The sequence below is a fragment of the Salvelinus fontinalis genome, unplaced genomic scaffold, assembly GCF_029448725.1.
Source record: "Salvelinus fontinalis isolate EN_2023a unplaced genomic scaffold, ASM2944872v1 scaffold_0872, whole genome shotgun sequence".
Lineage (NCBI taxonomy): Eukaryota > Metazoa > Chordata > Actinopteri > Salmoniformes > Salmonidae > Salvelinus > Salvelinus fontinalis.
Window position 1 is genome coordinate 50,460 of NW_026601081.1, and position 25,305 is coordinate 75,764.

The 25,305-nt window shown below is 44.1% G+C and overlaps 1 protein-coding gene and 1 long non-coding RNA gene across 6 annotated transcripts; one reads left to right on the plus strand and one right to left on the minus strand.

The window, feature by feature from the left end:
• The first annotated feature begins 47 nt into the window (after window positions 1-47).
• Window positions 48-17,887, plus strand: LOC129847566 (uncharacterized). 5 transcript variants are annotated; one of them, XM_055915304.1, is made up of 25 exons: window positions 48-197; window positions 302-358; window positions 463-562; window positions 3,702-3,875; window positions 4,430-5,309; window positions 5,412-5,467; window positions 5,555-5,635; window positions 5,727-5,851; window positions 6,439-6,582; window positions 6,843-6,941; window positions 7,043-7,204; window positions 7,356-7,455; window positions 7,599-7,819; window positions 8,489-8,645; window positions 8,816-9,039; window positions 9,350-9,470; window positions 9,741-9,937; window positions 10,052-10,166; window positions 10,364-10,533; window positions 10,630-10,727; window positions 10,877-11,007; window positions 11,340-11,529; window positions 17,371-17,512; window positions 17,611-17,707; window positions 17,781-17,887. In XM_055915304.1, the coding sequence occupies exons 5-25, from the start codon at window positions 5,287-5,289 to the stop codon at window positions 17,852-17,854; spliced, it is 2,727 nt and encodes a 908-aa protein (XP_055771279.1). In that variant the 5' UTR covers window positions 48-197; window positions 302-358; window positions 463-562; window positions 3,702-3,875; window positions 4,430-5,286; the 3' UTR covers window positions 17,855-17,887. The 5 variants fall into 5 exon arrangements, with proteins under 5 accessions (XP_055771279.1, XP_055771280.1, XP_055771281.1 ...); XM_055915305.1 differs by lacking the exons at window positions 48-197; window positions 302-358; window positions 463-562 and having other exon boundaries at window positions 3,700-3,875; window positions 4,430-4,528; XM_055915306.1 differs by lacking the exons at window positions 48-197; window positions 302-358; window positions 463-562; ... (1 more) ...; window positions 4,430-5,309; window positions 5,727-5,851.
• A 5,358-nt stretch (window positions 17,888-23,245) lies between these two features.
• On the minus strand, window positions 23,246-25,032 carry LOC129847569 (uncharacterized). The gene is made up of 4 exons (XR_008758434.1): window positions 24,431-25,032; window positions 24,285-24,326; window positions 23,862-24,185; window positions 23,246-23,705 (listed from the first exon to the last, which is right to left on the minus strand). It is a non-coding gene; the product is annotated as an uncharacterized LOC129847569 (long non-coding RNA).
• Window positions 25,033-25,305: the final 273 nt, after the last annotated feature.

A 25,305-nucleotide genomic window follows, 5' to 3' on the forward strand; every position in this document is an offset into this window, starting at 1 on the left:
GAGCATCCTGCTATGATGTCCATCACCAAGCCGGAACACTCCAAGGCCAACCCTCAGTGCCAGACTGGCAGCCGGCGGTGGCTGAGCCTGAGACCCCTGCTGTTCACAATAACAGTGGAGGCTGGCTCAGCTGGGTCTTTGGGAGTGGAAGAGTTAATAAGAAGGAGGTTCATCTACCTGAGGACAAAGACAGATCTGTAAGGAACTGGTTATTAACACTATATTCTATGTAGAGACAATTGAGTGGATTAAAAAAAAACTATTGTGGCTTGCTTCACATTGCTAATATCTTCTTCCTCAGATTGTCTGGGATCCAACTCTGCACAGATGGGTTAACAAAACTGAGCCCAAGGCTGAGGTACACACTTAAATTCAATGAAATTAAAAACAGTGAACAACTATTGTATTTTAACTGTGATAATATTACTAACAATTTGGAAAATGTGTTGATGTTAATTACAGAACAAGTGTGTACCACCACCTCCACCGATGGGGACATATGGATATCAGGGGAACACTGGCAGTGTCCCCGAAGGAGTGAATCCTTACTCTATGAAAGCAGGTGAATATTGCTTTAGAATACATGTGGTTTAACCAAGACTGTCAGCCGATCATAGATGTCCCTGGTGGTCTCCTGCTAATGTTACGCCCCTGAAAAAGGGGAGAAAGAATCACGAGAGTGATTTTTATTTTATTTATTTTTAGGGGGGGGAAATAATTTTTTTCATTTCACATTCAAATACAATTACAAAATCAGTGCATTACGTTGTACAAAATGGATTCATAAAAACAGTATCAAAAAGTAGTGTAACAATATAAAAATAGCAAAACTCCTCAAAAAAGTGCTGTTCTGCAGAACCTGACCAGTATTATTACATTCAAGTTTAACATGCCTCTAACAATCTCCAAAAAACAATACAAATAATTCTATAAATACAAACATATACCAAAGTGAACTCTGAATAAACCTCAGTGTATATCAAATATGTACAAAGGCTTAGCCTACATTTCAATTGGTTCTAAATACATTTACAGTGAAGGGTAAATCCCTTTCCATTTTACTGATACAATGCCCCACTTATGTATTTCGAATTGTATTCTTTTCCAAATGTCCTGTTTTATAAATTGAACTAATCCGGTCGGTGACCACTTGAGGGTGTCATTGACCGCACCACATCTGGCCTCCCAAAGTTTGGTCTTGATAAGGGACACCAGAGTCACTATTGCTAATAATTGCACCCTTTCCACATTTTTTTGTTCAAATTTGGCTACCCCTTAGTAGAGAGATTACCCCCTCGCACATCGAACCTCCCATATGCCCCAAACCAAATATACCTCTAAACACTTCCAACAGATGACATCCAATTAAATCCCCAAAAACTATGTAAAACTCTTTAGAGAGCCCATCCACTCCTGGTACTTTGTTATCTTTCATGCTCTTCAGTGCCATATAAATTTAATCTAATTTCAATTCCCCTTTTAATTGGTCTCTAATATCAAAAGGTATCTGCACATCCACGCATTTTTTTAAAATTAGTCCCCTTCTCATAATCAATTGTTTGTTTTTGAAATAGCTGAGAAAAGTGATGTGTAGCGACACCAAGCATGCCATCTCCATCCTCAACAATCTCCCCATTTTGGTCCAATAAAGCAGAAATAGTCCTCTTTCCCCGTGATTTAATTTGTTTGAAAAAATATGCAGAGCACTTCTCATAATTTCCCCATTTATCTTAGTGACTTTTAAAAATGAAGTCTCGAGCTTTCTTTTCAAAAAAGGCATGCTGCTTTTTCTGCAGGATACACAATTTGTCTTTATCTAATCCACCACCATTAAAATTACCTTGGATGTGTAGATCTTTTAGTTCATTCTGCGATTTATAAAATTCTTTGTGGGTATTACGTACTTTGTCTTTGCAAAAATTCTGAAAAAAATCTTGATTCTTAATTTTGCGCTCTCCAACCAATCTATGACAGTGGAATAAAACGGTTTCAGTTACACAGCCCTGGAAAAAAGACCTAAATCTTGTCTTCAAAGTTTTGTCATGTAAAATGCCGTTATTCATTTTCCAATACCGTTTTCCAAATTCAATTGTTTTTAAATCTATTGTCACAGACAGGCAACTGTGGTCTGAATAGAATACCGGAGTGACGCGCGCAGAGGACACACCGAGTCCACGCGGAACAAACAGATAATCTATACCGCTCCTCGCGCCCCTGCTGTTTTCCCAAGTGAAACCTGGATCATCCGCATGCGCCACTCTATAAGTATCAACCAAATTATATTTACCTATTAGACTTTTTACAAGATGCCCTCCTAGATTACCTCGGTCATATGATACATTAAAATCTCCCCCTATTAACACCTATCTGTTTGTCATAAAAACAGCGTCTAGGTCGTTAAGCATTTCCCTCCTTTCCTTGGGTGTCGATGGTGCATATTCGTAAATAAATCTAAAACATTTACCCCTCCAATCGATATCTACTATTAAAACCCTCCCGTGTACTGCCGAAAAACTTCCTACTATTTTTAAATCCCTATTCCCACATAGCACACCAACCCCTGTAGAATGCACCCCGCCGACACTCCACCTCGACTCTCCCTGAACCCATTCCAGCGTAAACCTCTCCACGTCATTTTGATCTTTTAAAATGTACTTCTTGTAAAAAACACACAGAGAAGCAAATGGGGGACAAATGGGAAAAAACTGTCGCCCTTTTAACTGGGTTCCTAAGCCCTCTAACATTTATTCTAGCTAAGTTAAAAATAGACGACATGGGATAAGGAGGGAAACGGACAACTATCTAAAATATGACATTTTTCCAGACTCACTTTAAATACAGTTCCTCCTTAGGAGGCCTATCCGGGAAACGGTGGTCCCCAGCAGGAGGACTGTCCACAAAGATCGGGGTCGGGAAAACCCTTTCCTCCTCCTCATGCTCCCCCTCCATCTGTGTGGGTGCTGGAACACCGCTTCGTGCCAGACCGCTGCTGTCGATGGAGCTGCCTGACATGGAAAGCAGAGTCTCCTCTGCGCTGCGCGGGTTTCCCTCGCTTTTCTCCTCAGACTTCCCGCTTTCAAAGCAGCTGAAGCGATTCCCGCCCAGAGCGGACTTCTCAGTCGCCTCCATGCGGATGAGTGGGGAAACAGGGCTCATCTGCTTCCTTTTCACCGAGCACTTCCTCCTCTCTCTCACCGTTGTCCAGCTCTCCGGAGCCGAGGGCGCGGTGGGCTCTCCCTTCTCCTCCTCCACTTGGTTGTTCCAACTCCTGTCCGTCTCTCCGCTCTCCTCGTGAGATGATGATGGCGTCTCACTCCCGCTCTCCTCAGACTCTCGCAGTTCTCTCTCCGTCAACCCATGGGTTGAACATGTGCACCGTTAGCACCCTCATATTGTGCCTGCACAGGAACTCAACTTGAAAGGCACTGAATCACTAGAGTGATAAGGTAATGTTTACTCATTGAGAACTTTTAGTGCAACGAGAAAAGACCTCGGTTTCTCCGTGAACTTGAGTGGAGACCAGAGCAATCGATCTCAGGCTCATAGATTAAGAACATTTAGTAGATCACAGATTAACACTTTTACCCACAAAAAAATGTTTTTAAGATCCTCACATACTATGAACTTAGTAATACTTTAATGCATAACAGGCTATGAGTATTTCTTTTAACCTGTCACACTAACACCTTTCCCACTACCAGCAGGTCTATGGGGCAGCAGATACCCTACAATGCATTACAATGATGGGACCAACTCAAAGCCTCCAAGCCATGGGCCTGGACTGCTTCCTAGACAGCGCTCTGGCTTGCTCCCTCCTTCACACTTTGACCTCATGGCACCAATGGTTGTGCCACCTGACACTCTACCCTACTGAGGTATGACTCTGGAAAATCCTTCCAAATTGTATCCATTCATCATTAACTGAGATTTTTCTTTAACATAGCAAGTGGCTGAAATAGCAAGGATGTTAACTATTTTTTTTTTTTGTTCAAGAGGCCATTTGCCCAGAGTGGATTTGCCATACATAGATTTTTTCAGCTTTAAAAATCTTCAGCATAAAAAAGTATTAAAAGATTTAATTAAAAGATCATCTCTCCTTTGTGTCCTCATGTTCACATTAATTTGATGTGTTCTATCATCATTTACAATGCTTATTGCTTCTGCATTTCTTTACAGACAAGTGTATATTATACACATATATTTTATTTTAGACATTACAAAAACGTATTTTTGTGCATTTTGGATTTCCTACATATACCTGTACAGACAAGTATATTTTATACATATCTATTTTTTTACGACATTTTTGTATGTATTCGATAGACAGAACTACATATATTGGAATCGAACGTTCGCAGAGATTGTTTTGACTGGAGTGATGCTTAGGACTTCATAAAAAAATCTATTCCGTTTTATTTTACCATGACAGTCTGTTCGTCGGACGAAACTGGAGAAAAATAACTAGTGTCGAAAGTAAACATCGGCACCTCGATGGTGTCAACTCTGCTTATGTCTGCATAATGAAAAGGTAGGGGGAAAAATAAAAACATCTGGTCTAGCGATCGATGACAAATTAAATGGTGCCCGTGTAACAGTTTTACTTCTGTCCCGAACCAGTGACCCTTTGCACACATATACAACAGTTACCCATCGCTCCACAAAAGCCGCGGCCCTTGCAGAGTAAGGGGAACAACTACTTCAAGGTCTCAGAGCGAGTGACGTCACCGATTGAAACGCTATCAGTGCACTACCCCCCAAACTAGCTAGCCATTTCACACCGGTTACATCCAGCATAACCCCTCATTCAATTACGCCAGTGGCAAACAGTGAAATGTGAGGAGCAGGAACAGCTATAGCCCTCAAACTCACCTCTGGGTCTCAAAGCCAGTTCCACTGCATTTCTTCATTGTTCTCCTGTCATCGGGGACTGATCTAGACCTGGGACACCAGGTGGGTGCAAGTCATTATCAGTTAGAACAGAAAACCAGCAGGCTCGTAGGGCAGGGGAGCGTTTCCCAAACTTGGTGTGCATTTTGGTTTTTGTCCTAACACTACACAGCTGATTCACATTAACAAAGCTTGATGATTAGTTGATTATTTGAATCAGCTTTGTAGGGCTAGGGGAATAAAAAGAAAATGTGCAGCCCTTTGGGGTTCAGGTGACTGAGTGTGGGAAGCCTTTGTCATAGGGTAAAAGTTGAATACCCCTGGGCTGTAGGCTGCACACCTTGGGTCAAATATTAGATTCTGTAGCTGTGTATTTTATCAAAACAATTCTGTTCTACAATGGTTCCTTTCCTTAGCTCAGGGTAAGTAGTAGCAGGCCTAGAAGAGTCTTATGCGACGCAAACATTTGAGTTGTGTTCTTCCTCCTTTTAATCAATCATAATAATTTGTCAAATGCCTTACAGGTTGTTTTGCCTGTTGGCAGCTGTGGGCATACAAGCACAACAGAAACCTTCTATAAGTATGCATTTTGCACCCTACAAGTTCAAGCACTAAGTGTTTTACAATATATACTTTCTGTTTTTTTAACTAACCTTTCCCATTCCAGATGACCTCAACGCTGAATGCCTTGGTAATGTTATTCGTTTGAGTGTCGCTCCTCTTTTTAAAGAGGTTGATGCTGTCTTCAGTGAGTTTGTCTCTTATTATTCTCCTTTCATAATTCATGGATTGATATTGTTTGTCAACTATTGTGTTCACACCATCTCCATCCCTTCCAGATGACACACAAATCATAAACCTGACACCTGGCCTTGCTACTCAGTGTGGATTCAGCTTTAAATTTGACCCCATGGGGAATGCCATGTTTTTTGCTTCTCTTCAAAACTGCTTTTCCCAAAACATGGTAACCCTAAGCACTGTATTGTTTGCCTTTCAGTGTCACTGCATTTGCAACCCATAATGTAGCAACGTCATTTTATTTAACCTTTGACATGGAGTCATGCTGAGACCAGACTCTCTTACAGATGAGCCCTGTATACACAAAGATACCAGTCAATATGTGCATCACTAGATGAAAAATGTAATCATTGAAAACAAATGCATTCTTCAGTTTAAAAGGTCCTCAATAAGCCTGAGTTGCTAATTCATACAATTTTAGAGCATGGAGGTTATTAGAAGTACGGTGTCAGAAACATTTAAGCAGTTTTACCACCCCTGGGTCTATCTCTCACCTCTAAGTTAACGATAACGTAAGGTACAGCAGAAGTTTATGGAGGGCTTTCAGAGGGCCAGCCAACTTTCTGATACAGACTGCAGTGATGTGTACTACTGAGCTCTTCTCCTGTAGTGTGGCTTCAATACAGTGGCAGCTGCATTCATATAGGCAATTTTGCCACAGTCTATAACTTGCATGAAGGTCAACTGAATTATTTGTTTTCTGCTATATAATGAAAGGCTTTAATTATTTTTTTCCTTCCCCCTTCATTTTAGGATGATAAGATGTTCAGCTTGGTCATGCAGTTCAGGCTGCCAGGAAACCACATGAATGAAGACCCTGTGTATAGAGTGGGCAAAACCTGTAGCTACACCCCCTGGACCTCCCGAGAGATTCTGTGCGACCGCAACTACATGGAGGCAAGTGAGCAGAGCATGCCCCAAAGGACATGTTTACAGTCGAGCTTGTTGTACTGCCTGTATAAATGATCTGTCTAGAGCTACAACTGTCCAGTGTTTCATTTCTTCTGCTTCTGTGACACAACGTAGAGGTTCTTGACTCTCTCAATTCAATACTCCTTCATTTAAGGAGGCGAGTGGACAGATTGAGAACTGGCCCTTGATTTCGTATTGTATGGGAGGGAGAAAATGCATAGGGAATAATGGCCTTTCTTCTCTAGGTGTCTGTCAGAAGGACTCTTCCAGACATCCAAACCGTCCCTGAACAGCCCACTGGAGGCCCGAAAGCAAGGAGCGGCAACTTCCGGAGAGGAGCTGAGGTAGCCATATTTCAGTTTCTGTAATTTCACTACAGGATGGCGCTAAATTATGTGCATTTGTTGACAATTTGTTTAATTCCTGTTTCCATTTCCTGAGACAGGCTGTTGCTGCAGGATACAAAATGACAGCAGTCGTCTTTAGTCCTAGCAAGAAGGTCATGAGTGTGGATGAGGTCCAAAGAAAGGGCTATGCAATAGCCAACACTCCCACACGGCTGGTGTTAAGAAGCCCTCATAATGCAGAGGAGACATACCTCCAGAATGTAAGCTGACTTTCTCCACTTCCTCCATGAACTGGGTCATGTTCAGTAGAGCAAACATTTGGAAACGGTGGCCCTACCTGAACTCTGCAACATATTGTTAATACGGTGTGCCCTACTGAACACGGCCCTGGTGTGGTTGCCCCCTGAACAGGTAGCTGGGGTTCCGATGCGGGTGCTCTCAACCTCAACCTTCTTTGAGCAGAAGTGGCTGGTTACTCGAGTAGATGCCACGGCTGTTTGTCCAACACCAGGTTGAGTGTGAAATAATGGACTAACTTGGCAAATTAAGATCCTATGAACCCGGTTCTTAATTGGCTCCAGACAAGACTTTGATTTGTTTTCAGTTGCAAAATGTTCTGTTATGATGTGTACTTGGTTTCTTGTTTCACTGCAGGGGCAGTGGCCTTTACTCCAGAAGTGATCACCTGGTACATGCCCAAGCACATAGACCCACTTTTCTCCTCTGATGCCTTCACCATGTTGGAGGTGTACATGGGAATTGACGCTAAGAGGCTGGACACTGAGGAAATGGCTGCCAGAAACTACTCGGTTTTAGTCACAGAGGCTCATATTATTGTTGAAATTCCGGTGGGGGCGGTTGGCGGCTATTTCAAGGTCAGCGTTGGATGAGTAAAATGTTCCTGTTTAATTTCAAAATCAAATCTTATTTGTAGAGCCCTTTTTACTGCAGCAGTTGCCAGTGCTTTGCAGTAACCCTTTGCCATATCTCATGGGATAACTCCTGGAAATGTTGTCTTGTGTAAAATGTTTGTTATTGAGCAATTGTCTGCTTAATCAGGCTAATATACAATGGATTGTTGGGTGTGTATACAGCCTGACACATTGGATTGCAAAAAATTACACTTAAACATACTCTACCGTTTGTAGAGAAATGACACTTAAACATACTTTGCAGTTTGTCCTTCAGCCGCTTGAAATTTGAGACCAAATATCCACACTAAAGTATTGTTTACCTGACTTTTTAGGGAGCCGGTAGCTTTGCCACTCAACTGAATGCAAGCAACGTTCGGTTACACTCGGCTACTGTTTACATATTGTGTTTACTTTGTGTGGCGGTCGCTTTGGAAATGTAAGTTGACAACCATATGCCTACCAGCTCTCTAAAGTCGGGTAAACAGATATTGTCTTAAATTACGAGCGGCTGAAGGACAAACCACACAGATAACCGGTAGAGTAACATTCTGGCTTGTAAGGAACATTTAGCTGTTTTTGCACTCCACTTGTGTATTACAGCCTGACTGCATCACTCGTCTCCCTTTACAGAGCCATATTCAGGATGACCAGTACTTTGTCACTTACACCATTGAGCCCATGCTTGAGTTGCTGTGGATCGAGGAGGTCGCACACGAGGACACACGCTACAAAGTCCTCTTCCCTATCACAACACCTCCGATGGCCAGGCCTCCACAAGTTCGCAACTGTGAGTCTGGTTTAGTTAAATAGTGCCTATGGTAATTTGGGATGCCTGGGTGGTTCATTAGGCACAAAACAGAAGAAAATGTACTGAAACGGGGAGGCAATAACAAATGTCCATTTTCGACTTCCATTGTACCGCATTTCAAAATGTTTTTTTTGTTTGCCAATGAACAGACACGCCCTTAGACACAGTTCCTGAGCAGGCAGTGTTTGTGCTTGAGTTGGGGACCTTCAACCTTGATGTGGAGCTGCTGAACATCACCTTTCCCACCATGGTGCTAACTGTTGCAGAGTGCAACGCCAGAGGCTTCAATGTTCAGGAGCAGAGATCCCTGGACAACACCTTGAAGAGCTTCAGGATGGAGGTGCCCTTCTCAGACCCGGTGGTCTTTAAGGAGGTGTGTTTCTGTTAAATTCAAAGCCACACGCAGTGATTTGTACATGCCCTAATAAGTGGGCCACCAACAAAATATAAATAATGGCTCAAGTGTACTTTGTATCCCTCATTTACTCAAGTGTTTCCATTATTTTGGTAGTTGTATGCAGTCACTTGACAATAGTGCTGAATTTAGAGGAATGAGTGCAACATTACTTTAAGTATATAGTTTGTTTTAATAGTCCCCATATGTACTTGTCACTTGATATTGAATAGAGTTCTGTTACAACAATAATGCTATCAATTGACCAATGCTTTTAACTTCACTACAGAGAAGGGCGGAACAAGGTGTCACAACCTTCACTCTTCAGCTGATCTACGGCCTGGTCGTCTTTCCAGAGTACGCTCCTTTCTCTCACTCTGCCGTTGTGGACGCTGTACTGCTGGACATTGGTATGTCTCTGGACTACGCCAAACTACTGTTGAATGGCTTCCTCTCGTTAATGATTGCAGTGAAAGCCCAACTAGCCATACTGTAGGTTTTTCCTATGCGGTCTCTACAAAGAAAATGTTAAGCTTTAGAGTATTTGGACCCAGTGTCCTGTTCGTGGTTTGCCAGGATCGTGTTTATTCTGAAAACAAGGTTTTTATCCTTGGACAAGTTCAAGTAGTACCTTCCTGTTTTTTTGTGCTTAATGAACACAACCCTGTTTGTCCTTGTAGTGCCACCCTCAGTCACTGGCAACTGTGATCAGGAGAACTTTCACATCACTGTGGACTACAGGAACCAAGATCCCTTTTTCGTGGTCTTGGTTGGCAAGCGGCTGCTTAACCATGAGCTTGCGCAACAGTATTTGACAGAGGGCGACGCAGACTTCACCATCACGTTGCCCTTCTCTTCGCCGGACGCAGTGTTTGAGGTACGATGCTCTCCCAAAACATGTTAACCTAAATTGCAGCAGCTAGCCTCGCTTTCCTTACCCTGTATACATGCATACAATATTGGACTAATGAACTCTCCCATTGGTTCCCAGTCGGTTCACCCGTCCTCTGTCAGGAGCAGACTGGATGTGGCTCTGTTGAATCCTTACAACAACATGACCATCAAATACTTTTCCCTGGCTTGCAGCTTCCTCAAAACGCTGACTGGTTGGTTCTCAAACAATTACTTCCGATAAATAGTCGTTTGACATGGTTACCAAACCTGGGTTCCTTGCAAATACTGTGAGTCTAATAGTAGTGCCAGATGGGCATGGTTTGCACTTTTGGTGCTATTCCATTGGTTCTACTGTGCTCAATGAAGTGTAACAAATACAGAACCTGTCTTTTGCTCCCCCACCCCCAAGAGTGTTTCTCTAACGGAACGATGACTGCGCTGGCGGTCAAGGTGGAGTCTGCTCCCAGTCTGAACCCCGGTCAGCTGACCCTGAGCGACCCCGCCTGTGGTCCCACCTACAGCGACGATCGCTTCGCCTACTTCCACTTCACTGTCAACTCCTGTGGCACCACCAGGAAGGTAAAATGACTATTACCCTGAGGTGATGGGTACTGTGTATTTACGGACTGTTTGCTTCTGCAGGCTGTAATAAGTCAATTCCCCTCTACTACATAGTTTATCAACAATGTCATGCTGTATGAGAACGAAATCTCCTTGCCAGATGAACTTGAGGTGAAGCTGAATGGCACGACGTCTTCAGAGGAGGAATATCAGTAAGTGCATTACGCATCACAATTGTAGCTGTTAGATTTTATAGGTTTTTTTCTTCACCAATTGCTCAACTTTGTATACAGGGAAAATGTGCCTCTACTACCAGTGTCCACTCCACTGCTTGAAGTTTCCCCTACATACCTCTTTTTAGGTTAAAGGTTTCCTGCTACTATGTGGTCAACATCACTCGCACATTGGCCTTCCTCACCAGGCCGCGTGACAACGAGCCTTTTGCCGAGACTGGGACGGGTCGACAAATGGTCAGAATGAGACTCGCTCAGGGTAAGCGTGCACAAATTCAGAATTTCAACTTGGCCTCTAAATTCTAATCACTCCTGATGATCTGGAATATAGAATCTTGGAAGGTGTCCTTTACAAAACCATTCCCAAAAATGTAAGCCTTATGATATATTACTCTTGCGTTCTGAGATCTACAGGTGTGGCTATGGAGTAACGGTGAGGAGCTGATTTGGAAATTTGTCAGAAACCTCTGGTGCGGGGGGGGGGGTTCATCGGGGCACAACAGGATATGATAAACGTGTTTTTCTTAATGGACAAGTTGAGATGGTACCTTGCTGTTTAGTGCCCACCGGTTGTCTCATTCTGTGTTCCAGACGCCTCGTATAACACGTTCCACCAGGAGGAGGACTATCCAGTGGTGAGGTACCTGAGACAGCCTCTGCACTTTGAGGTGGAGCTGACCAGGTCCTCTGACCCAAAGATAGCGCTGGTGCTTGACCACTGCTGGGCCACCCCCAATGAGGACCGTGACTCCCGACCCCGGTGGAATCTCATCATTAATGGGTAACTTGTTGTTTTTGGGCCTAAACAAGTGTTATTCCACAGGTGTGGTTCCTGAGTAATTAGCAACCTATCATGCTTGGCAGGCCATTTACTTTGGCTACCGTGGCTATGCCCCCATCCATAGGTCATGACTGGTCACAATGGTTTGAGCTTAAAAACGATGTGAGCAGTATGCGGTCTGTCACCAGATCTCCACCCAAATGAACACTTATGGGAGATTCTGGCGCGTAGCATCACACGTAGCATCTCGGGTACTCCGAGATCCCAGGTGTCTTAAACACCATACGTCAGTTGAGTCTGACAGACTCTTACGTGATAACCTGACTGCATTGTATGGCGTTTGCTCATATTCGGTACCACCTTCAAAAGTGTTTTACACACGTGTCCATTACAATCTAGGCAAGAATCAGAATGCATGAATTGCTCTGGCGCATTGCTTGAAATTCTTAATTAAAATGAAGTACTTATTTTGAAAATATGATACCGACTGTCTATTCGGCAACTTTGGTTAAACCACGGTCAATTGATCAATATTCAGGTCGCCTGTAGTCTGACCATTCTGGATCATTTAGAATTTGAAGAACCATTTAGAGGGACGTCTCACCACATGAGAATGCATTCATGTCAATGTAATTGAATATACATGTTGGACATCCGTCATTTACCTAGCTATAAAAGTTTTTGCAGTAGACAAAGTAATATTGTTGATGAGAAATGCTATGGCATTGCTAGTATGACCCTCCCTTGACAAATTAAATGAATTTTTTTTCAAATAGGCAGCCCAATTTCTGTTTTTAAATAAATAAAAAATGTACTTAATCAGATTTTCAGGTCTGATGGGCCGAAAGATCAGAAATTAAAACCAACAAACTACTGTCGTGACCTTGAATTATCTGAGGACTGTTTAATTGTTACCCGACTCTAAATGAATCGTGTTAGGATTTGGGGTGCCGAGGAAACGGTTTTAAACGGAACGACTTGATTAGTGTAGTGTTAGCTAGCTACATAGTTGTCTTTGCTATCTTTGTATCTAAGATAATTGTGTAGTTTTGAGTAATTATCGGTTAGCTAGCCAGCTATTTTCGTCCGCCGCGCTGCCGTTCTCCTACCTAGTCAACACTGCTAGCTAACACTGCTAGCTAGCCAACTTCTACCGAATAGCAGCACTGTAGAAACTTACATTACAACGGAACAACTTGATTAGCGTAGTGTTAGCTAGCTACATAGTTGTCTTTACTGTCCTTGTATCCAAGATAATTGTGTAGTTTAGAGAAATTTAGAGAAATTGTCGAGGTTACCTAGCCAGCTACACTTTCAACAACGCAGCCACTTCTAGCCAGCCTACTTCACCAGCCAGCAGTACTATATCATTTTAGTCAATAAGATCTTTTTTTTTTATTTATTTTTTTGCAATGTAAGCTTAACTTTCTGAACATTCGAGACGTGTAGTCCACTTGTCATTCTAATCTCCTTTGCATTAGCGTAGCCTCTTCTGTAGCCTGTCAACTATGTGTCTGTCTATCCCTGTTCTCTCCTCTCTGCACAGACCATACAAACGCTTCACACCGCGTGGCCGCGGCCACCTTAACCTGGTGGTCCCAGCCCGCACAACCCACGTGGAGTTCCAGGTCTCCGGTAGCCTCTGGAACTGCCGATCTGCGGCCAACAAGGCAGAGCTCATCTCAGCCTATGCTTCCCTCCAGTCCCTCGACTTCTTGGCACTGACGGAAACATGGCTCACCACATAACACTGCTACTCCTACTGCTCTCTCTTCGTCTGCCCACGTGTTCTCGCACACCCCGAGAGCTTCTGGTCAGCGGGGTGGTGGCACCGGGATCCTCATCTCTCCCAAGTGGTCATTCTCTCTTTCTCCCCTTACCCATCTGTCTATCGCCTCCTTTGAATTTCATGCTGTCACAGTTACCAGCCCTTTCAAGCTTAACATCCTTATCATTTATCGCCCTCCAGGTTCCCTCGGAGAGTTCATCAATGAGCTTGATGCCTTGATAAGCTCCTTTCCTGAGGACGGCTCACCTCTCTCAGTTCTGGGTGACTTTAACCTCCCCACGTCCACCTTTGACTCATTCCTCTCTGCCTCCTTTCCACTCCTCTCCTCTTTTGACCTCACCCTCTCACCTCCCCCCCCCCCTACTCACAAGGCAGGCAATACGCTTGACCTCATCTTTACTAGATGCTGTTCTTCCACTAACCTCATTGCAACTCCCCTCCAAGTCTCCGACCACTACCTTGTATCCTTTTCCCTCTCGCTCTCATCCAACACTTCCCACACTGCCCCTACTCGGATGGTATCGCGCCGTCCCAACCTTCGCTCTCTCTCCCCCGCTACTCTCTCCTCTTCCATCCTATCATCTCTTCCCTCTGCTCAAACCTTCTCCAACCTATCTCCTGATTCTGCCTCCTCAACCCTCCTCTCCTCTCTTTCTGCATCCTTTGACTCTCTATGTCCCCTATCCTCCAGGCCGGCTCGGTCCTCCCCTCCCGCTCCGTGGCTCGACGACTCATTGCGAGCTCACAGAACAGGGCTCCGGGCAGCCGAGCGGAAGTGGAGGAAAACTCGCCTCCCTGCGGACCTGGCATCCTTTCACTCCCTCCTCTCTACATTTTCCTCTTCTGTCTCTGCTGCTAAAGCCACTTTCTACCACTCTAAATTCCAAGCCTCTGCCTCTAACCCTAGGAAGCTCTTTGCCACCTTCTCCTCCCTCCTGAATCCTCCTCCCCCTCCTCCCCCCCCCTCCTCCCTCTCTGCAAACGACTTCGTCAACCATTTCGAAAAGAAGGTCGACGACATCCGATCCTCGTTTGCTAAGTCAAACGACACCGCTGGTTCTGCTCACACTGCCCTACCCTGTGCTTTGACCTCTTTCTCCCCTCTCTCTCCAGATGAAATCTCGCGTCTTGTGACGGCCGGCCGCCCAACAACCTGCCCGCTTGACCCTATCCCCTCATCTCTTCTCCAGACCATTTCCGGAGACCTTCTCCCTTACCTCACCTCGCTCATCAACTCATCCTTGACCGCTGGCTACGTCCCTTCCGTCTTCAAGAGAGCGAGAGTTGCACCCCTTCTGAAAACCTACACTCGATCCCTCCGATGTCAACAACTACAGACCAGTATCCCTTTCTTTTCTCTCCAACTCTTGAACGTGCCGTCCTTGGCCAGCTCTCCTGCTATCTCTCTCAGAATGACCTTCTTGATCCAAATCAGTCAGGTTTCAAGACTAGTCACTCAACTGAGACTGCTCTTCTCTGTATCACGGAGGCGCTCCGCACTGCTAAAGCTAACTCTCTCTCCTCTGCTCTCATCCTTCTAGACCTATCGGCTGCCTTCGATACTGTGAACCATCAGATCCTCCTCTCCACCCTCTCCGAGTTGGGCATCTCCGGCGCGGCCCACGCTTGGATTGCGTCCTACCTGACAGGTCGCTCCTACCAGGTGGCGTGGCGAGAATCTGTCTCCTCACCACGCGCGCTCACCACTGGTGTCCCCCAGGGCTCTGTTCTAGGCCCTCTCCTATTCTCGCTATACACCAAGTCACTTGGCTCTGTCATAACCTCACATGGTCTCTCCTATCATTGCTATGCAGACGACACACAATTAATCTTCTCCTTTCCCCCTTCTGATGACCAGGTGGCGAATCGCATCTCTGCATGTCTGGCAGACATATCAGTGTGGATGACGGATCACCACCTCAAGCTGAACCTCGGCAAGACGGAGCTGCTCTTCCTCCCGGGGAAGGACTGCCCGTTCCATGATCTCGCCATCACGGTTGACAACTCCATTGTGTCCTCCTCCCAGAGTGCTAAGAACCTTGGCGTGATCCTGGACAACACCCTGTCGTTCTCAACTAACATCAAGGCGGTGGCCCGTTCCTGTAGGTTCATGCTCTACAACATCCGCAGAGTACGACTCTGCCTCACACAGGAAGCGGCGCAGGTCCTAATCCAGGCACTTGTCATCTCCCGTCTGGATTACTGCAACTCGCTGTTGGCTGGGCTCCCTGCCTGTGCCATTAAACCCCTACAACTCATCCAGAACGCCGCAGCCCGTCTGGTGTTCAACCGTCCCAAGTTCTCTCACGTCACCCCGCTCCTCCGCTCTCTCCACTGGCTTCCAGTTGAAGCTCGCATCCGCTACAAGACCATGGTGCTTGCCTACGGAGCTGTGAGGGGAACGGCATCTCAGTACCTTCAGGCTCTGATCAGGCCCTACACCCAAACAAGGGCACTGCGTTCATCCACCTCTGGCCTGCTCGCCTCCCTACCACTGAGGAAGTACAGTTCCCGCTCAGCCCAGTCAAAACTGTTCGCTGCTCTGGCACCCCAATGGTGGAACAAACTCCCTCACGACGCCAGGGCAGCGGAGTCAATCACCACCTTCCGGAGACACCTGAAACCCCACCTCTTCAAGGAATACCTAGGATAGGATAAAGCAATCCTTCTGACCCCCCCCCCCCCCCCCTTAAAAGATTTAGATGCACTATTGTAAAGTGGCTGTTCCACTGGATGTCATAAGGTGAATGCACCAATTTGTAAGTCGCTCTGGATAAGAGCGTCTGCTAAATGACTTAAATGTAAATGTAAAGATACCGTCTCCCGACTTAAACTCGAGACGGTAGAAATCTATTACATTGCTAAAGTCAACTTATTAACCATTACATCGTATCCTCCTCGCAGCTGCAAGAACCCCAGCCTTATGATTCAGTACTACACAAATTGGTTTAATTTATTTACTAGCTAAACACACAGGTCCCTAGCGGACTGACACAATATGACGGCTTGTTACGATGTCTCCCCCACCCATGGTTCCATAAGGGACACTTATCGTTGTTACATTTTTGCATGAATGTATTTATGTGGGATGCCGCCGTGGTTGGGTCTTCTCTCTGATTGGCTCCCTGAGGTCACAATGTCAATAGTTGTCCGTGGCTCCAATGACTAGTCTTGAACGGAACTTCAGGATGGATTTTCCTTTCACTCATTCTGGAAGATGGGCTAATCAACCCTGTCGCTGATTCCTCAGTGGGTGATGAGAGTAGGATGGTTTGGATATAGTAGCAGAATGGTCCCACTGAAGTTAGCTTTTCTAGGTACTTGGCTCAAACAGCTAATCGGCTGTACCAGTGACTGTCTTCCTGAGGGGTGTTTATTCTCCCTCATGTTGGTATTCAGGTTTCGGACCACTTTGGACATGAGCTGCAGCTCGCCGTCCTTAGGAAGGTGCGTTTTGGAAAGTTCCAACCATTTCAAATGTGTAGCTAGCAACTCACGGTTTTCTGGTCTAATGTTAATTTCAGTTACCAATCCTTTTATGCACTCTGGCCGCCGGGGACAGTTCTGTCAGTCTGACCCGCTCTCTGATGTCACTTGTGGCATGGCTACTTACTATGCACATTTTCTAGGAGTTTCACTAATATGTTCAAAAGTGAATACTGGAACAATATTTCTAACATAAGACTGGTCAGAGATAGAAAAAGAATGTAACGTTGATTTTTAAAAAGGAAATACTGGAACTAGAAAAGTGCTCACACTACAGGTAGGAAGTCTCGAGCCTTTACATTGTATATGAAATATGTTGGGTGTTTTTCAAGACCGAGGTGAATTTAGGAGGGGTAAGAGTTTGTGGGAAAAGCCTGTTAACAAAGACATTCCTTTAGTTCATACTGGAGGGGGAGAAGGAACCCACTTCTCCTGTCAATTTACAATGGGTTGAATTGTTCTGATCCTCACAGGACAGTCATGACACCACCGTAAGACTTCGTACACAAGGCGGTTGGGGCTTAGTGTTATTGTTCCTAACTTAGTCCCTCTCTCTACACTGGCAGTTGTGAGAACCCGGAGGATCCGTACCGTGTAGTCTTCCACCCGGTGGTAGCTGACGCCAGGGTCCACTTCCCCCCTCACGTCAAACGCTTTGAGGTCTATATGTTTTCCTTTGTCGAGGATGCGGTTGAGCCGAGTGGCCAGGTAACAAATTTCACCCAACAATCTTTAGGTTAATTTTGTGAGTGGCAATCATCCCTTTATTTAAATTTATCTGACACCATCAAATCTTTGATTCCTAGGTCTTTGTCCATTGTGATGTGGTCATCTGTGACGCCAGTAGTCCCTCTGGCGGCCCCTGTAGTGGACAATGTGTGAATCAGGACAACTTGAAAAGAGGTAGGTCTTGTTTTATGCTTTTCAGACCCTGTCAGACCATGACTGAACTAATAGGTTCTCTCTCTCTCAACAGGTCAACGACATGTCAAAGACCTCTTTGAGGAGCCTCATTTCTATGTTTCTTCTGGATACATTCTTAGGGTGTAATGTCTTGTTCTAACATGTCAAAGTGTTCTATATAACAATTACGTTTGCTTTACTTGCGTGGCAACAATCCTAACCGTTGGAGCTAGTATCTGATTTGCGTATAACACCAAGGCGCATGTACTTTCGTGGATGTAGTAGGCTTGTCATCTGACGTGTATCAATCAACCCTTTTGTAAGCATGGAACTCTGAACCATCCACACCAATTTCCCGTCTAGGACGAACAATGGGTGTCAAAACAAAAGCTTTCCAATGTCCAGTAGGAAGAACTGACTCAATGTTATAGCAGATGGTGGTTTGTGAGGCCAGCAGGGCTGTGGTTGGCTGCAGGCCCCAGGGAGCACAGCAGTGTTGGGAATTTTCAACTTAAATTACAACTTTACTTGATACCTCTCACTAGCTTGGTTTCCATCCAAATATGGACCTTTCTTTAATGATATGCATGTATATCTAAAATGTGGAGAGCTTGACTTTCTCACTACTTGTTTTTTTGTAAGAAGTGTTGACAAGCTGAATGTACCGAGCGGTCTGTTTATAAAACTACTAGCGCACAGCTCGGACACCCATACATACCCCACAAGACATGCCACCAGAGGTCTCTTAACAATCACCAAGTCCGGACTACGGAAGGTACAGAGTCATGAATACGTTGCAATCTATTCCGCATCAGGATCAGATTTAAAGAAACCCCTTACGGAACAGCGGGGACTGAAGAGATGCAGCAGTTCCTCAAAATTGCGAGCTTGCACCGCGAGATTGCTCCAGACCACAAGGGGGAGTTGGCGCACTGGAGGATGAATTAGTTGGGTAACATGGATAAATAGGATGTTTCATTTACATAATATGCTTATGTGAGTTGTCATTAGAATGTGTCCCTTTGGACTATACTGTTGACAGTTGCACGTTTCCCTTCTCAGCTAGGGCTCAGTCACTTGGGGCCCAGAGAGGGGAGATGTCAGAATGGAACATTGTCTTCATATGTGAAGGGATGGCGTGATTAAGGGGAAACCAATTATCTCTTGTCTCAACAATGTCTGTGCGCAAGTCACTACCCTCAGTGAGCTTGTCCAGGAGTGGGGAGAAGAGGAGGTTTACTTGGTGGCATCAAATGTATTTATATAGCTCTTCTTACATTAGCTGATATCTTAGTGCTGTATAGAAACCCAGCCTAAAACCCCAGTAGGCAAGCAATGCAGGTGTAGAAGCACGGTGGCTAGGAAAAACTCCCTAGAAAGGCCAAAACCTAGAGAGGAACCAGGCTGAGGGGTGGCCAGTCCTCTTCTGGCTGTGCTGGGTGGAGATTATAAAAGAACATGGCCAAGATGTTCATAAATGATCAGCATGGTCAAATAATAATAATCACAGTTATCGAGGGTGCAGCAAGTCATCACCTCAAGAGTAAATGTCAGTTGGCTTTTCATAGCCGATCATTAAGAGTATCTCTACCGCTCCTGCAGTCTGAGTTGAAAACGGCAGGTCTGGGACGGGTAGCACATCCGTTGAACAGGTCAGGGTTCCATAGCTGCAGGCAGAATAGTTGAAACTGGAGCAGCAGCACGGCCAGGTGGACTGGGGACAGCAAGGTAATACTGAGGCATGGTACTAGGGCTCAGGTCCTCAGAGAGAGAAAGAGAATTAGAGAGAGCATACTTAAATTCACACAGGACACCGGCTAAGACAGGAGAAGTACTCCAGATATAACAAACTGACCCTAGCCCCCCGACACATAAACTACTGCAGCATAAATACTGGAGGCTGAGACAGGAGGGGTCAGGAGACACTGTGGCCCCATCCGATGATACCCCCGGACAGGGCCAAACAGGAAGGATATAACCCCACCCACTTTGCCAAAGCGCAGCCCCCACACCACTAGAGGGATATCTTCAACCACCAACTTACCATCCTGAGACAAGGCCGAGTATAGCCCACAAATATCTCCGCCACGGCACAACCCAAGGGGGGGGGGGCGCCAACCCAGACAGGAAGATCACGTCAGTGACTTACCCCTCCTAGGGACGGCATGAAAGAGCACCAGTAAGCCAGTGACTCAGCCCCTGTAATAGGGTTAGAGGCAGAGAATCCCAGTGGAGAGAGGGGAACCGGCCAGGCAGAGACGGTAAGGGCGGTTCGTTGCTCCAGAGCCTTTCCGTTCACCTTCACACTCCTGGGCCAGACTACACTCAATCATTTGACCCACTGAAGAGATGAGTCCTCAGTAAAGACTTAAAAGTTGAGACCAAGTCTGCGTCTCTCATATGGGTAGGCAGACCATTCCATAAAAATTTGAGCTCTATAGGAGAAAGCCCTGCCTCCAGCTGTTTGCTTAGAAATTCTAGGGACAATAAGGAGGCCTGCGTCTTGTGACCGTAGCGTAAGTGTAGGTATGTACGGCAGGACCAAATCGGAAAGAGGGGTAGGAGCAAGCCCATGTAATGTTTTATAGGTTAGCAGTAAAACCTTGAAATTAGCCCTTGCCTTAACAGGAAGCCAGTGTAGGGAGCCTAGCACTGGAGTAATATGATAACAATTTTGGGTTCAAGTCAGGATTCTAGCAGCCGTATTTAGCACTAACTGAAGTTTATTTTGTGCTTTATACAGGTAGCCGGAAAGTAGAGCATTGCAGTAGTCTAACCTAGAAGTAACAAAAGCATGGATTACTTTTTCTGCATCATTTTTGGACAGAATGTTTCTGATTTTTGCAATGTTACGTAGATGGAAATAAGCTGTCCTTGAAACAGTCTTGATATGTTCGTCAAAAGAGAGATCAGGGTCCAGAGTAACGCCTAGGTCCTTCACAGTTTTATTTGAGACGACTTTACAACCATCAAGATTAATTGTCAGATTCAACAGAAGATCTCTTTGTTTCTTGGGACCTAGAACAAGCATCTCTGTTTTGTCTGAGTTTAAAAGTAGAAAGTTTGCAGCCATCCACTTCCTTATGTCTGAAACATAGGCTTCTAGTGAGGGCAATTTTGGGGCTTCACCATGTTTCATTGAAATGTACAGCTGTGTGTCATCCTCATAGCAGTGAAAGTTAACATTATGCTTTCGAATGACATCCCCAAGAGGTAAAATATATAGTGAAAACAATAGTGGTCCCAAAACGGAACATTGAGGAACACCGAAATGTACAGGTGATTTGTCAGAGGACAAACCATTCACAGAGACAAACTGACATCTTTCCGACAGATAAGATCTAAACCAGGCCAGAACTTGTATGTGTAGACCAATTTGGGTTTCCAATCTCTCCAAAAGAACGTGGTGATCGATGGTATCAAAGGCAACACTAAGGTCTAGGAGCACGAGGACAGATGCAGAGCCTCGGTCTGCACCATTTAAAGGTAATTTACCACCTTCACAAGTGCAGTCTCAGTGCTTTGATGGGGTCTAAAACCAGACTAAAGCATTTTGTATACATTGTTTGTCTTGTCAACAGCTTTCTAAAATTGAGAGGAATGGAAGATTCGATATAGGCCGATAGTTTTTTATATTTTCTGGGTCAAAGTTTGGCTTTTTCAAGAGAGGCTTTATTACTGCCACTTTTAGTGAGTTTGGTACGCATCCGGTGGATAGAGAGCCGTTTATTATGTTCAACATAGGAAGGCTGAGCACAGGAAGCAGCTCTTTCAGTAGTTTAGTTGGAATAAGGTCCAGTAGGCAGCTTGAAGGTTTAGAGGCCATGATTATTTTCATCATTGTGTCAAGAGATATAGTACTAAAACACTTAAGTGTCTCTCTTGATCCTAAGTCCTGGCAGAGTTGTGCAGAGTCAGGACAGCTGAGCTTTGGAGGAATACGCAGATTTAAAGAGGAGTCCGTAATTTGCTTTCTAATGATCATGATCTTTTCTTCAAAGAAGTTCATGAATTTATTACTGCTGAAGTGAAAGCCATCCTCACTTGGGGAATGCTGCTTTTTAGTTAGCTTTGCGACAGGATCAAAATGAAATTTCGGCTTGTTCTTATTTTCCTCAATTAAGTTGGAAAAATAGAATGATCAAGCAGCAGTGAGGGCTCTTCGATACTGCACGGTACTGTCTTTCCAAGCTAGTCGGAAGACTTCCAGTTTGGTGTGGCGCCAGTTCCGTTCCAATTTTGTGGAAGCTTGCTTCAGAGCTCGTGTATTTTCTGTATACCAGGGAGCTAGTTTCTTATGACAAACGTTTGTAGTTTTTAGGGTTGCGACTACATCTAGGGTATTGCGCAAGGTTAAATTGAGTGTCTCAGTTAGGTGGTTAATTGATTTTTGACCTCTGACGTCCTTGGGTAGGCAGAGGGAGTCTGGAAGGGCATCAAGGAATCTTTGTGTTGTCTGAGAATTTATAGTACAACTTTTGATGCTCCTTAGTATATTGAGTTATGCCTTGGATGAGGTAATGTTTTGGTACTATGAAGTACCAGGAACGAGATTAGAACCTCGTTTTAGAGACCAAACTGAGCGATAATTTATAGCAAATGCAATCTGGCTAAGGGATACTCCTTTCTCAAGTAAAAGGCCCTTTGTGAAGTTTTCCTAAGATCTGTGGTTCGTCATGTAAGTTGAGAGGGGTATATCTTTGCTATAAATGATCTCAGTTGCCAATATGTTGGAACTCTCAACAATAGATAGATAGTGAATAGTTGAATAGATAGTGAATTGTTGAAAGTCACAGGGCTTTGGTATTATTAAAGATGAAGTTTAAGTATAACTCTGACTGGTGTGTGGTTTGTAACTCTCCTCATTTGGTAATACAGGAAATTGCCACGACAGCACTCATAATGCATTTGGGTCCCAAGGCTTTGTGATGACGAAATCTGACGCGAGCCACCGTTGCCGTGTGGCGCTCAACGAAGATGGCTGACGTCTTAACGAGTCAAGCAAATGTACAATTTGAGAGGAATGTGTTAATGTAGAGACAAACGCATTGACTGCACAATTGTGTAAGCTTGCCTTGCAATGCAGCTGAAGTAACATAGCTAGCTAACTATTTACTTGCTTATTGTGTCGGGTTAAAAATAACTATGTAGCCGATCTGGGTATGGACCCTAAAACGTAAAGTTCTGAACTAATATTCATACCAATCTATGAACCTCAAGTCTGAATGGCATTAATGAAGCCTAGAGTAGAATATAACTTTAATGTGCCAAGGATGCAAGTCCTATTTACATATGTACTGTAGTCTGTACATTGAATATATTCACCGATCATGTACTCTTCCTTGGCAAATAAAGGTGCGGTTCAGGTATGACTGAGACAGTCTTTTTCAGTCATATCAAACGCCATTATTTAAATGATGCGGTGTCTGCATGTATTACAATTATACACTTCAACAGTGTTTACTGCTCCTGGGATATCAATGATTACACATTGTAACTATACAATAGACTAAACATGATTGGTCTGTAATTCATATATACAGAGAGAGAAAAACCTATGCACATTTAACTCCATTAATCTGAGGACGGACACAGGATAGTATTTCAACCAGTGGAGAATGTGAAACGCTTTATTGAAAGAAGTGCATTTTAATTGTAATATTATAAATACAAGTTCAATCTTGGGCGGGTAGGTGGACTAGTAACCGGAAGGTTGCAAGATCGAATCCCCGAGCCGACAAGGTCTGTCCTTCTGCCCCTGAACAAGGCAGTTCTTAGGCCGTCATTCTTATCTGACTTGCCTAGTTAAAAAAAAAAAAAAAGTAGGCAAATCTGTACTTCAATGCACATATGGTGTGCATTAGAAGATGAGGTGGGGAGAGAGGTAAGAACAGCGGCAGATAGCATATGATTCATGAATGACAGTGCTACCCTAATATTCTCTCAGTTCATCACAATTGCGCTGTCGGGACTGGATTCCTCTCACATCAAAACATACCTGCAGACGAGAGAGCATGATTAAGCCTTGTTTTCTTTTGTCTAACACGGTCAGTCATCTTAAATCAGGAGGTGAAATGCAAAACTGACCTTGGATCTCAATGTAAAGCATCTCTTTAATAATACTTCCTGTTGACTCAACCAAGTGACATCTCACCTATGATCAGGCTGTGCCCTCTGTCAGCCAGTTCAGATGCGGGAGAGGTTCAACAAAACAGCTGATATAACCGAGAAGATTTAGGGGGAGAGGGATGACGTGAGTGGCTACAGAGTACTTTAAGCTGAAAAACAGACCCATGAGGACAAACAATAGAAGATAATGCCAATAGGTGTCTGCGTCACATACAGTATCCCCTTTCAAAGTGTACCTGAAACATTTAAATATAGAGGGCTGTGTTTCTCACCACTTGGTTATTGCAAGGCTAACCCATGACTTAGCAACAGATAGTCCAGTGAAAATGGCTGTAAATCTGCTCGCTCTCTGAAAGTAAAGAAAACAATAACTGAGATATGACAGTTCAATCTAAAGCAGCACATGTCATTTTTTGAGGATACGTCAATACAGCCCAGTGCTGCTTACCTGAGATGCCATCTTCGTAGGTGTCCGCTTTGACTTCCTTTTCTGTCGGGGAAAAAATAGCTGTCAGAACAATTATTTTTGATTTCGACAAAAAGACACAAATGTACCTTCATAGCATATAACAATTTGCCTGTGAATAACCACACCTTCATACAAACGTGCTACTGTATGCAGAATTCTTGATGCGCAACTGAAGACGCTGCCCTATCCTGCCAGCACGCCCACAAAGCGAGCCACTCCGGAGCAGAATGATGACACGTGGAAGAGGGAAAGGAATGATAGAGGAACAGCAATATGAACATTGTCTGGAAAAATGCATGGTTAAGGCCTTACAAATACTGTATACCAAACAAAGTTAATACCCCTCTACCACTTCTCTCTCCCAGATCCGGAATCCTCCTCATCAAAAAAGCTGACTAGCATAGCCTAGCCTAACGGGACAGGGATATCATATAATATAATTTTCATGAAATCACAAGTCCAATACAGTAAATGAAAGATAAACATCTTGTGAATCCAGCCATCATTTCCGATTTTTTAAATGTTTTACAGCGAAAACACAATATGTATTTCTATTAGCTAACCACAATAACCAAAGACTCAACCGCATATTTTCACCATGTTTCTACCGCATCGGTAGCTATCACAAAACCGACCAAATAGAGATATAATTAGTCACTAACCAAGAAACAACTTCATCAGATGACAGTCTTATAACATGTTATACAATACATTTATGTTTTGTTCGAAAAATATGCATATTTGAGGTATAAATCATAGTTTTATATACTCATCATAAAACATTTATGAAAAATACATGGTGTACATCAAATGAAAGATAAACATCTTGTGAATCCAGCCAATATTTCCGATTTTTTAAGTGTTTTACAGCGAAAACACAATATAGAATTATATTAGCTTACCACAATAGCTAAACACACAAATGCATTTATTCACTGCAAAAGGTAGCTATCGCAAAAACCAGCAAAAGATATAAAATTAATCACTAACCTTGAACAAC

Coding starts and splice junctions, on each gene's coding strand:
- LOC129847566 (XM_055915304.1), top strand. CDS start 5,287: ATGGTTCCTTTCCTTAGCTCAGG. Junction 6,583..6,842: donor GCGACCGCAACTACATGGAG/GCAAGTGAGCAG, acceptor TTTCTTCTCTAG/GTGTCTGTCAGAAGGACTCT. Junction 11,008..11,339: donor CAGAATGAGACTCGCTCAGG/GTAAGCGTGCAC, acceptor TCTGTGTTCCAG/ACGCCTCGTATAACACGTTC.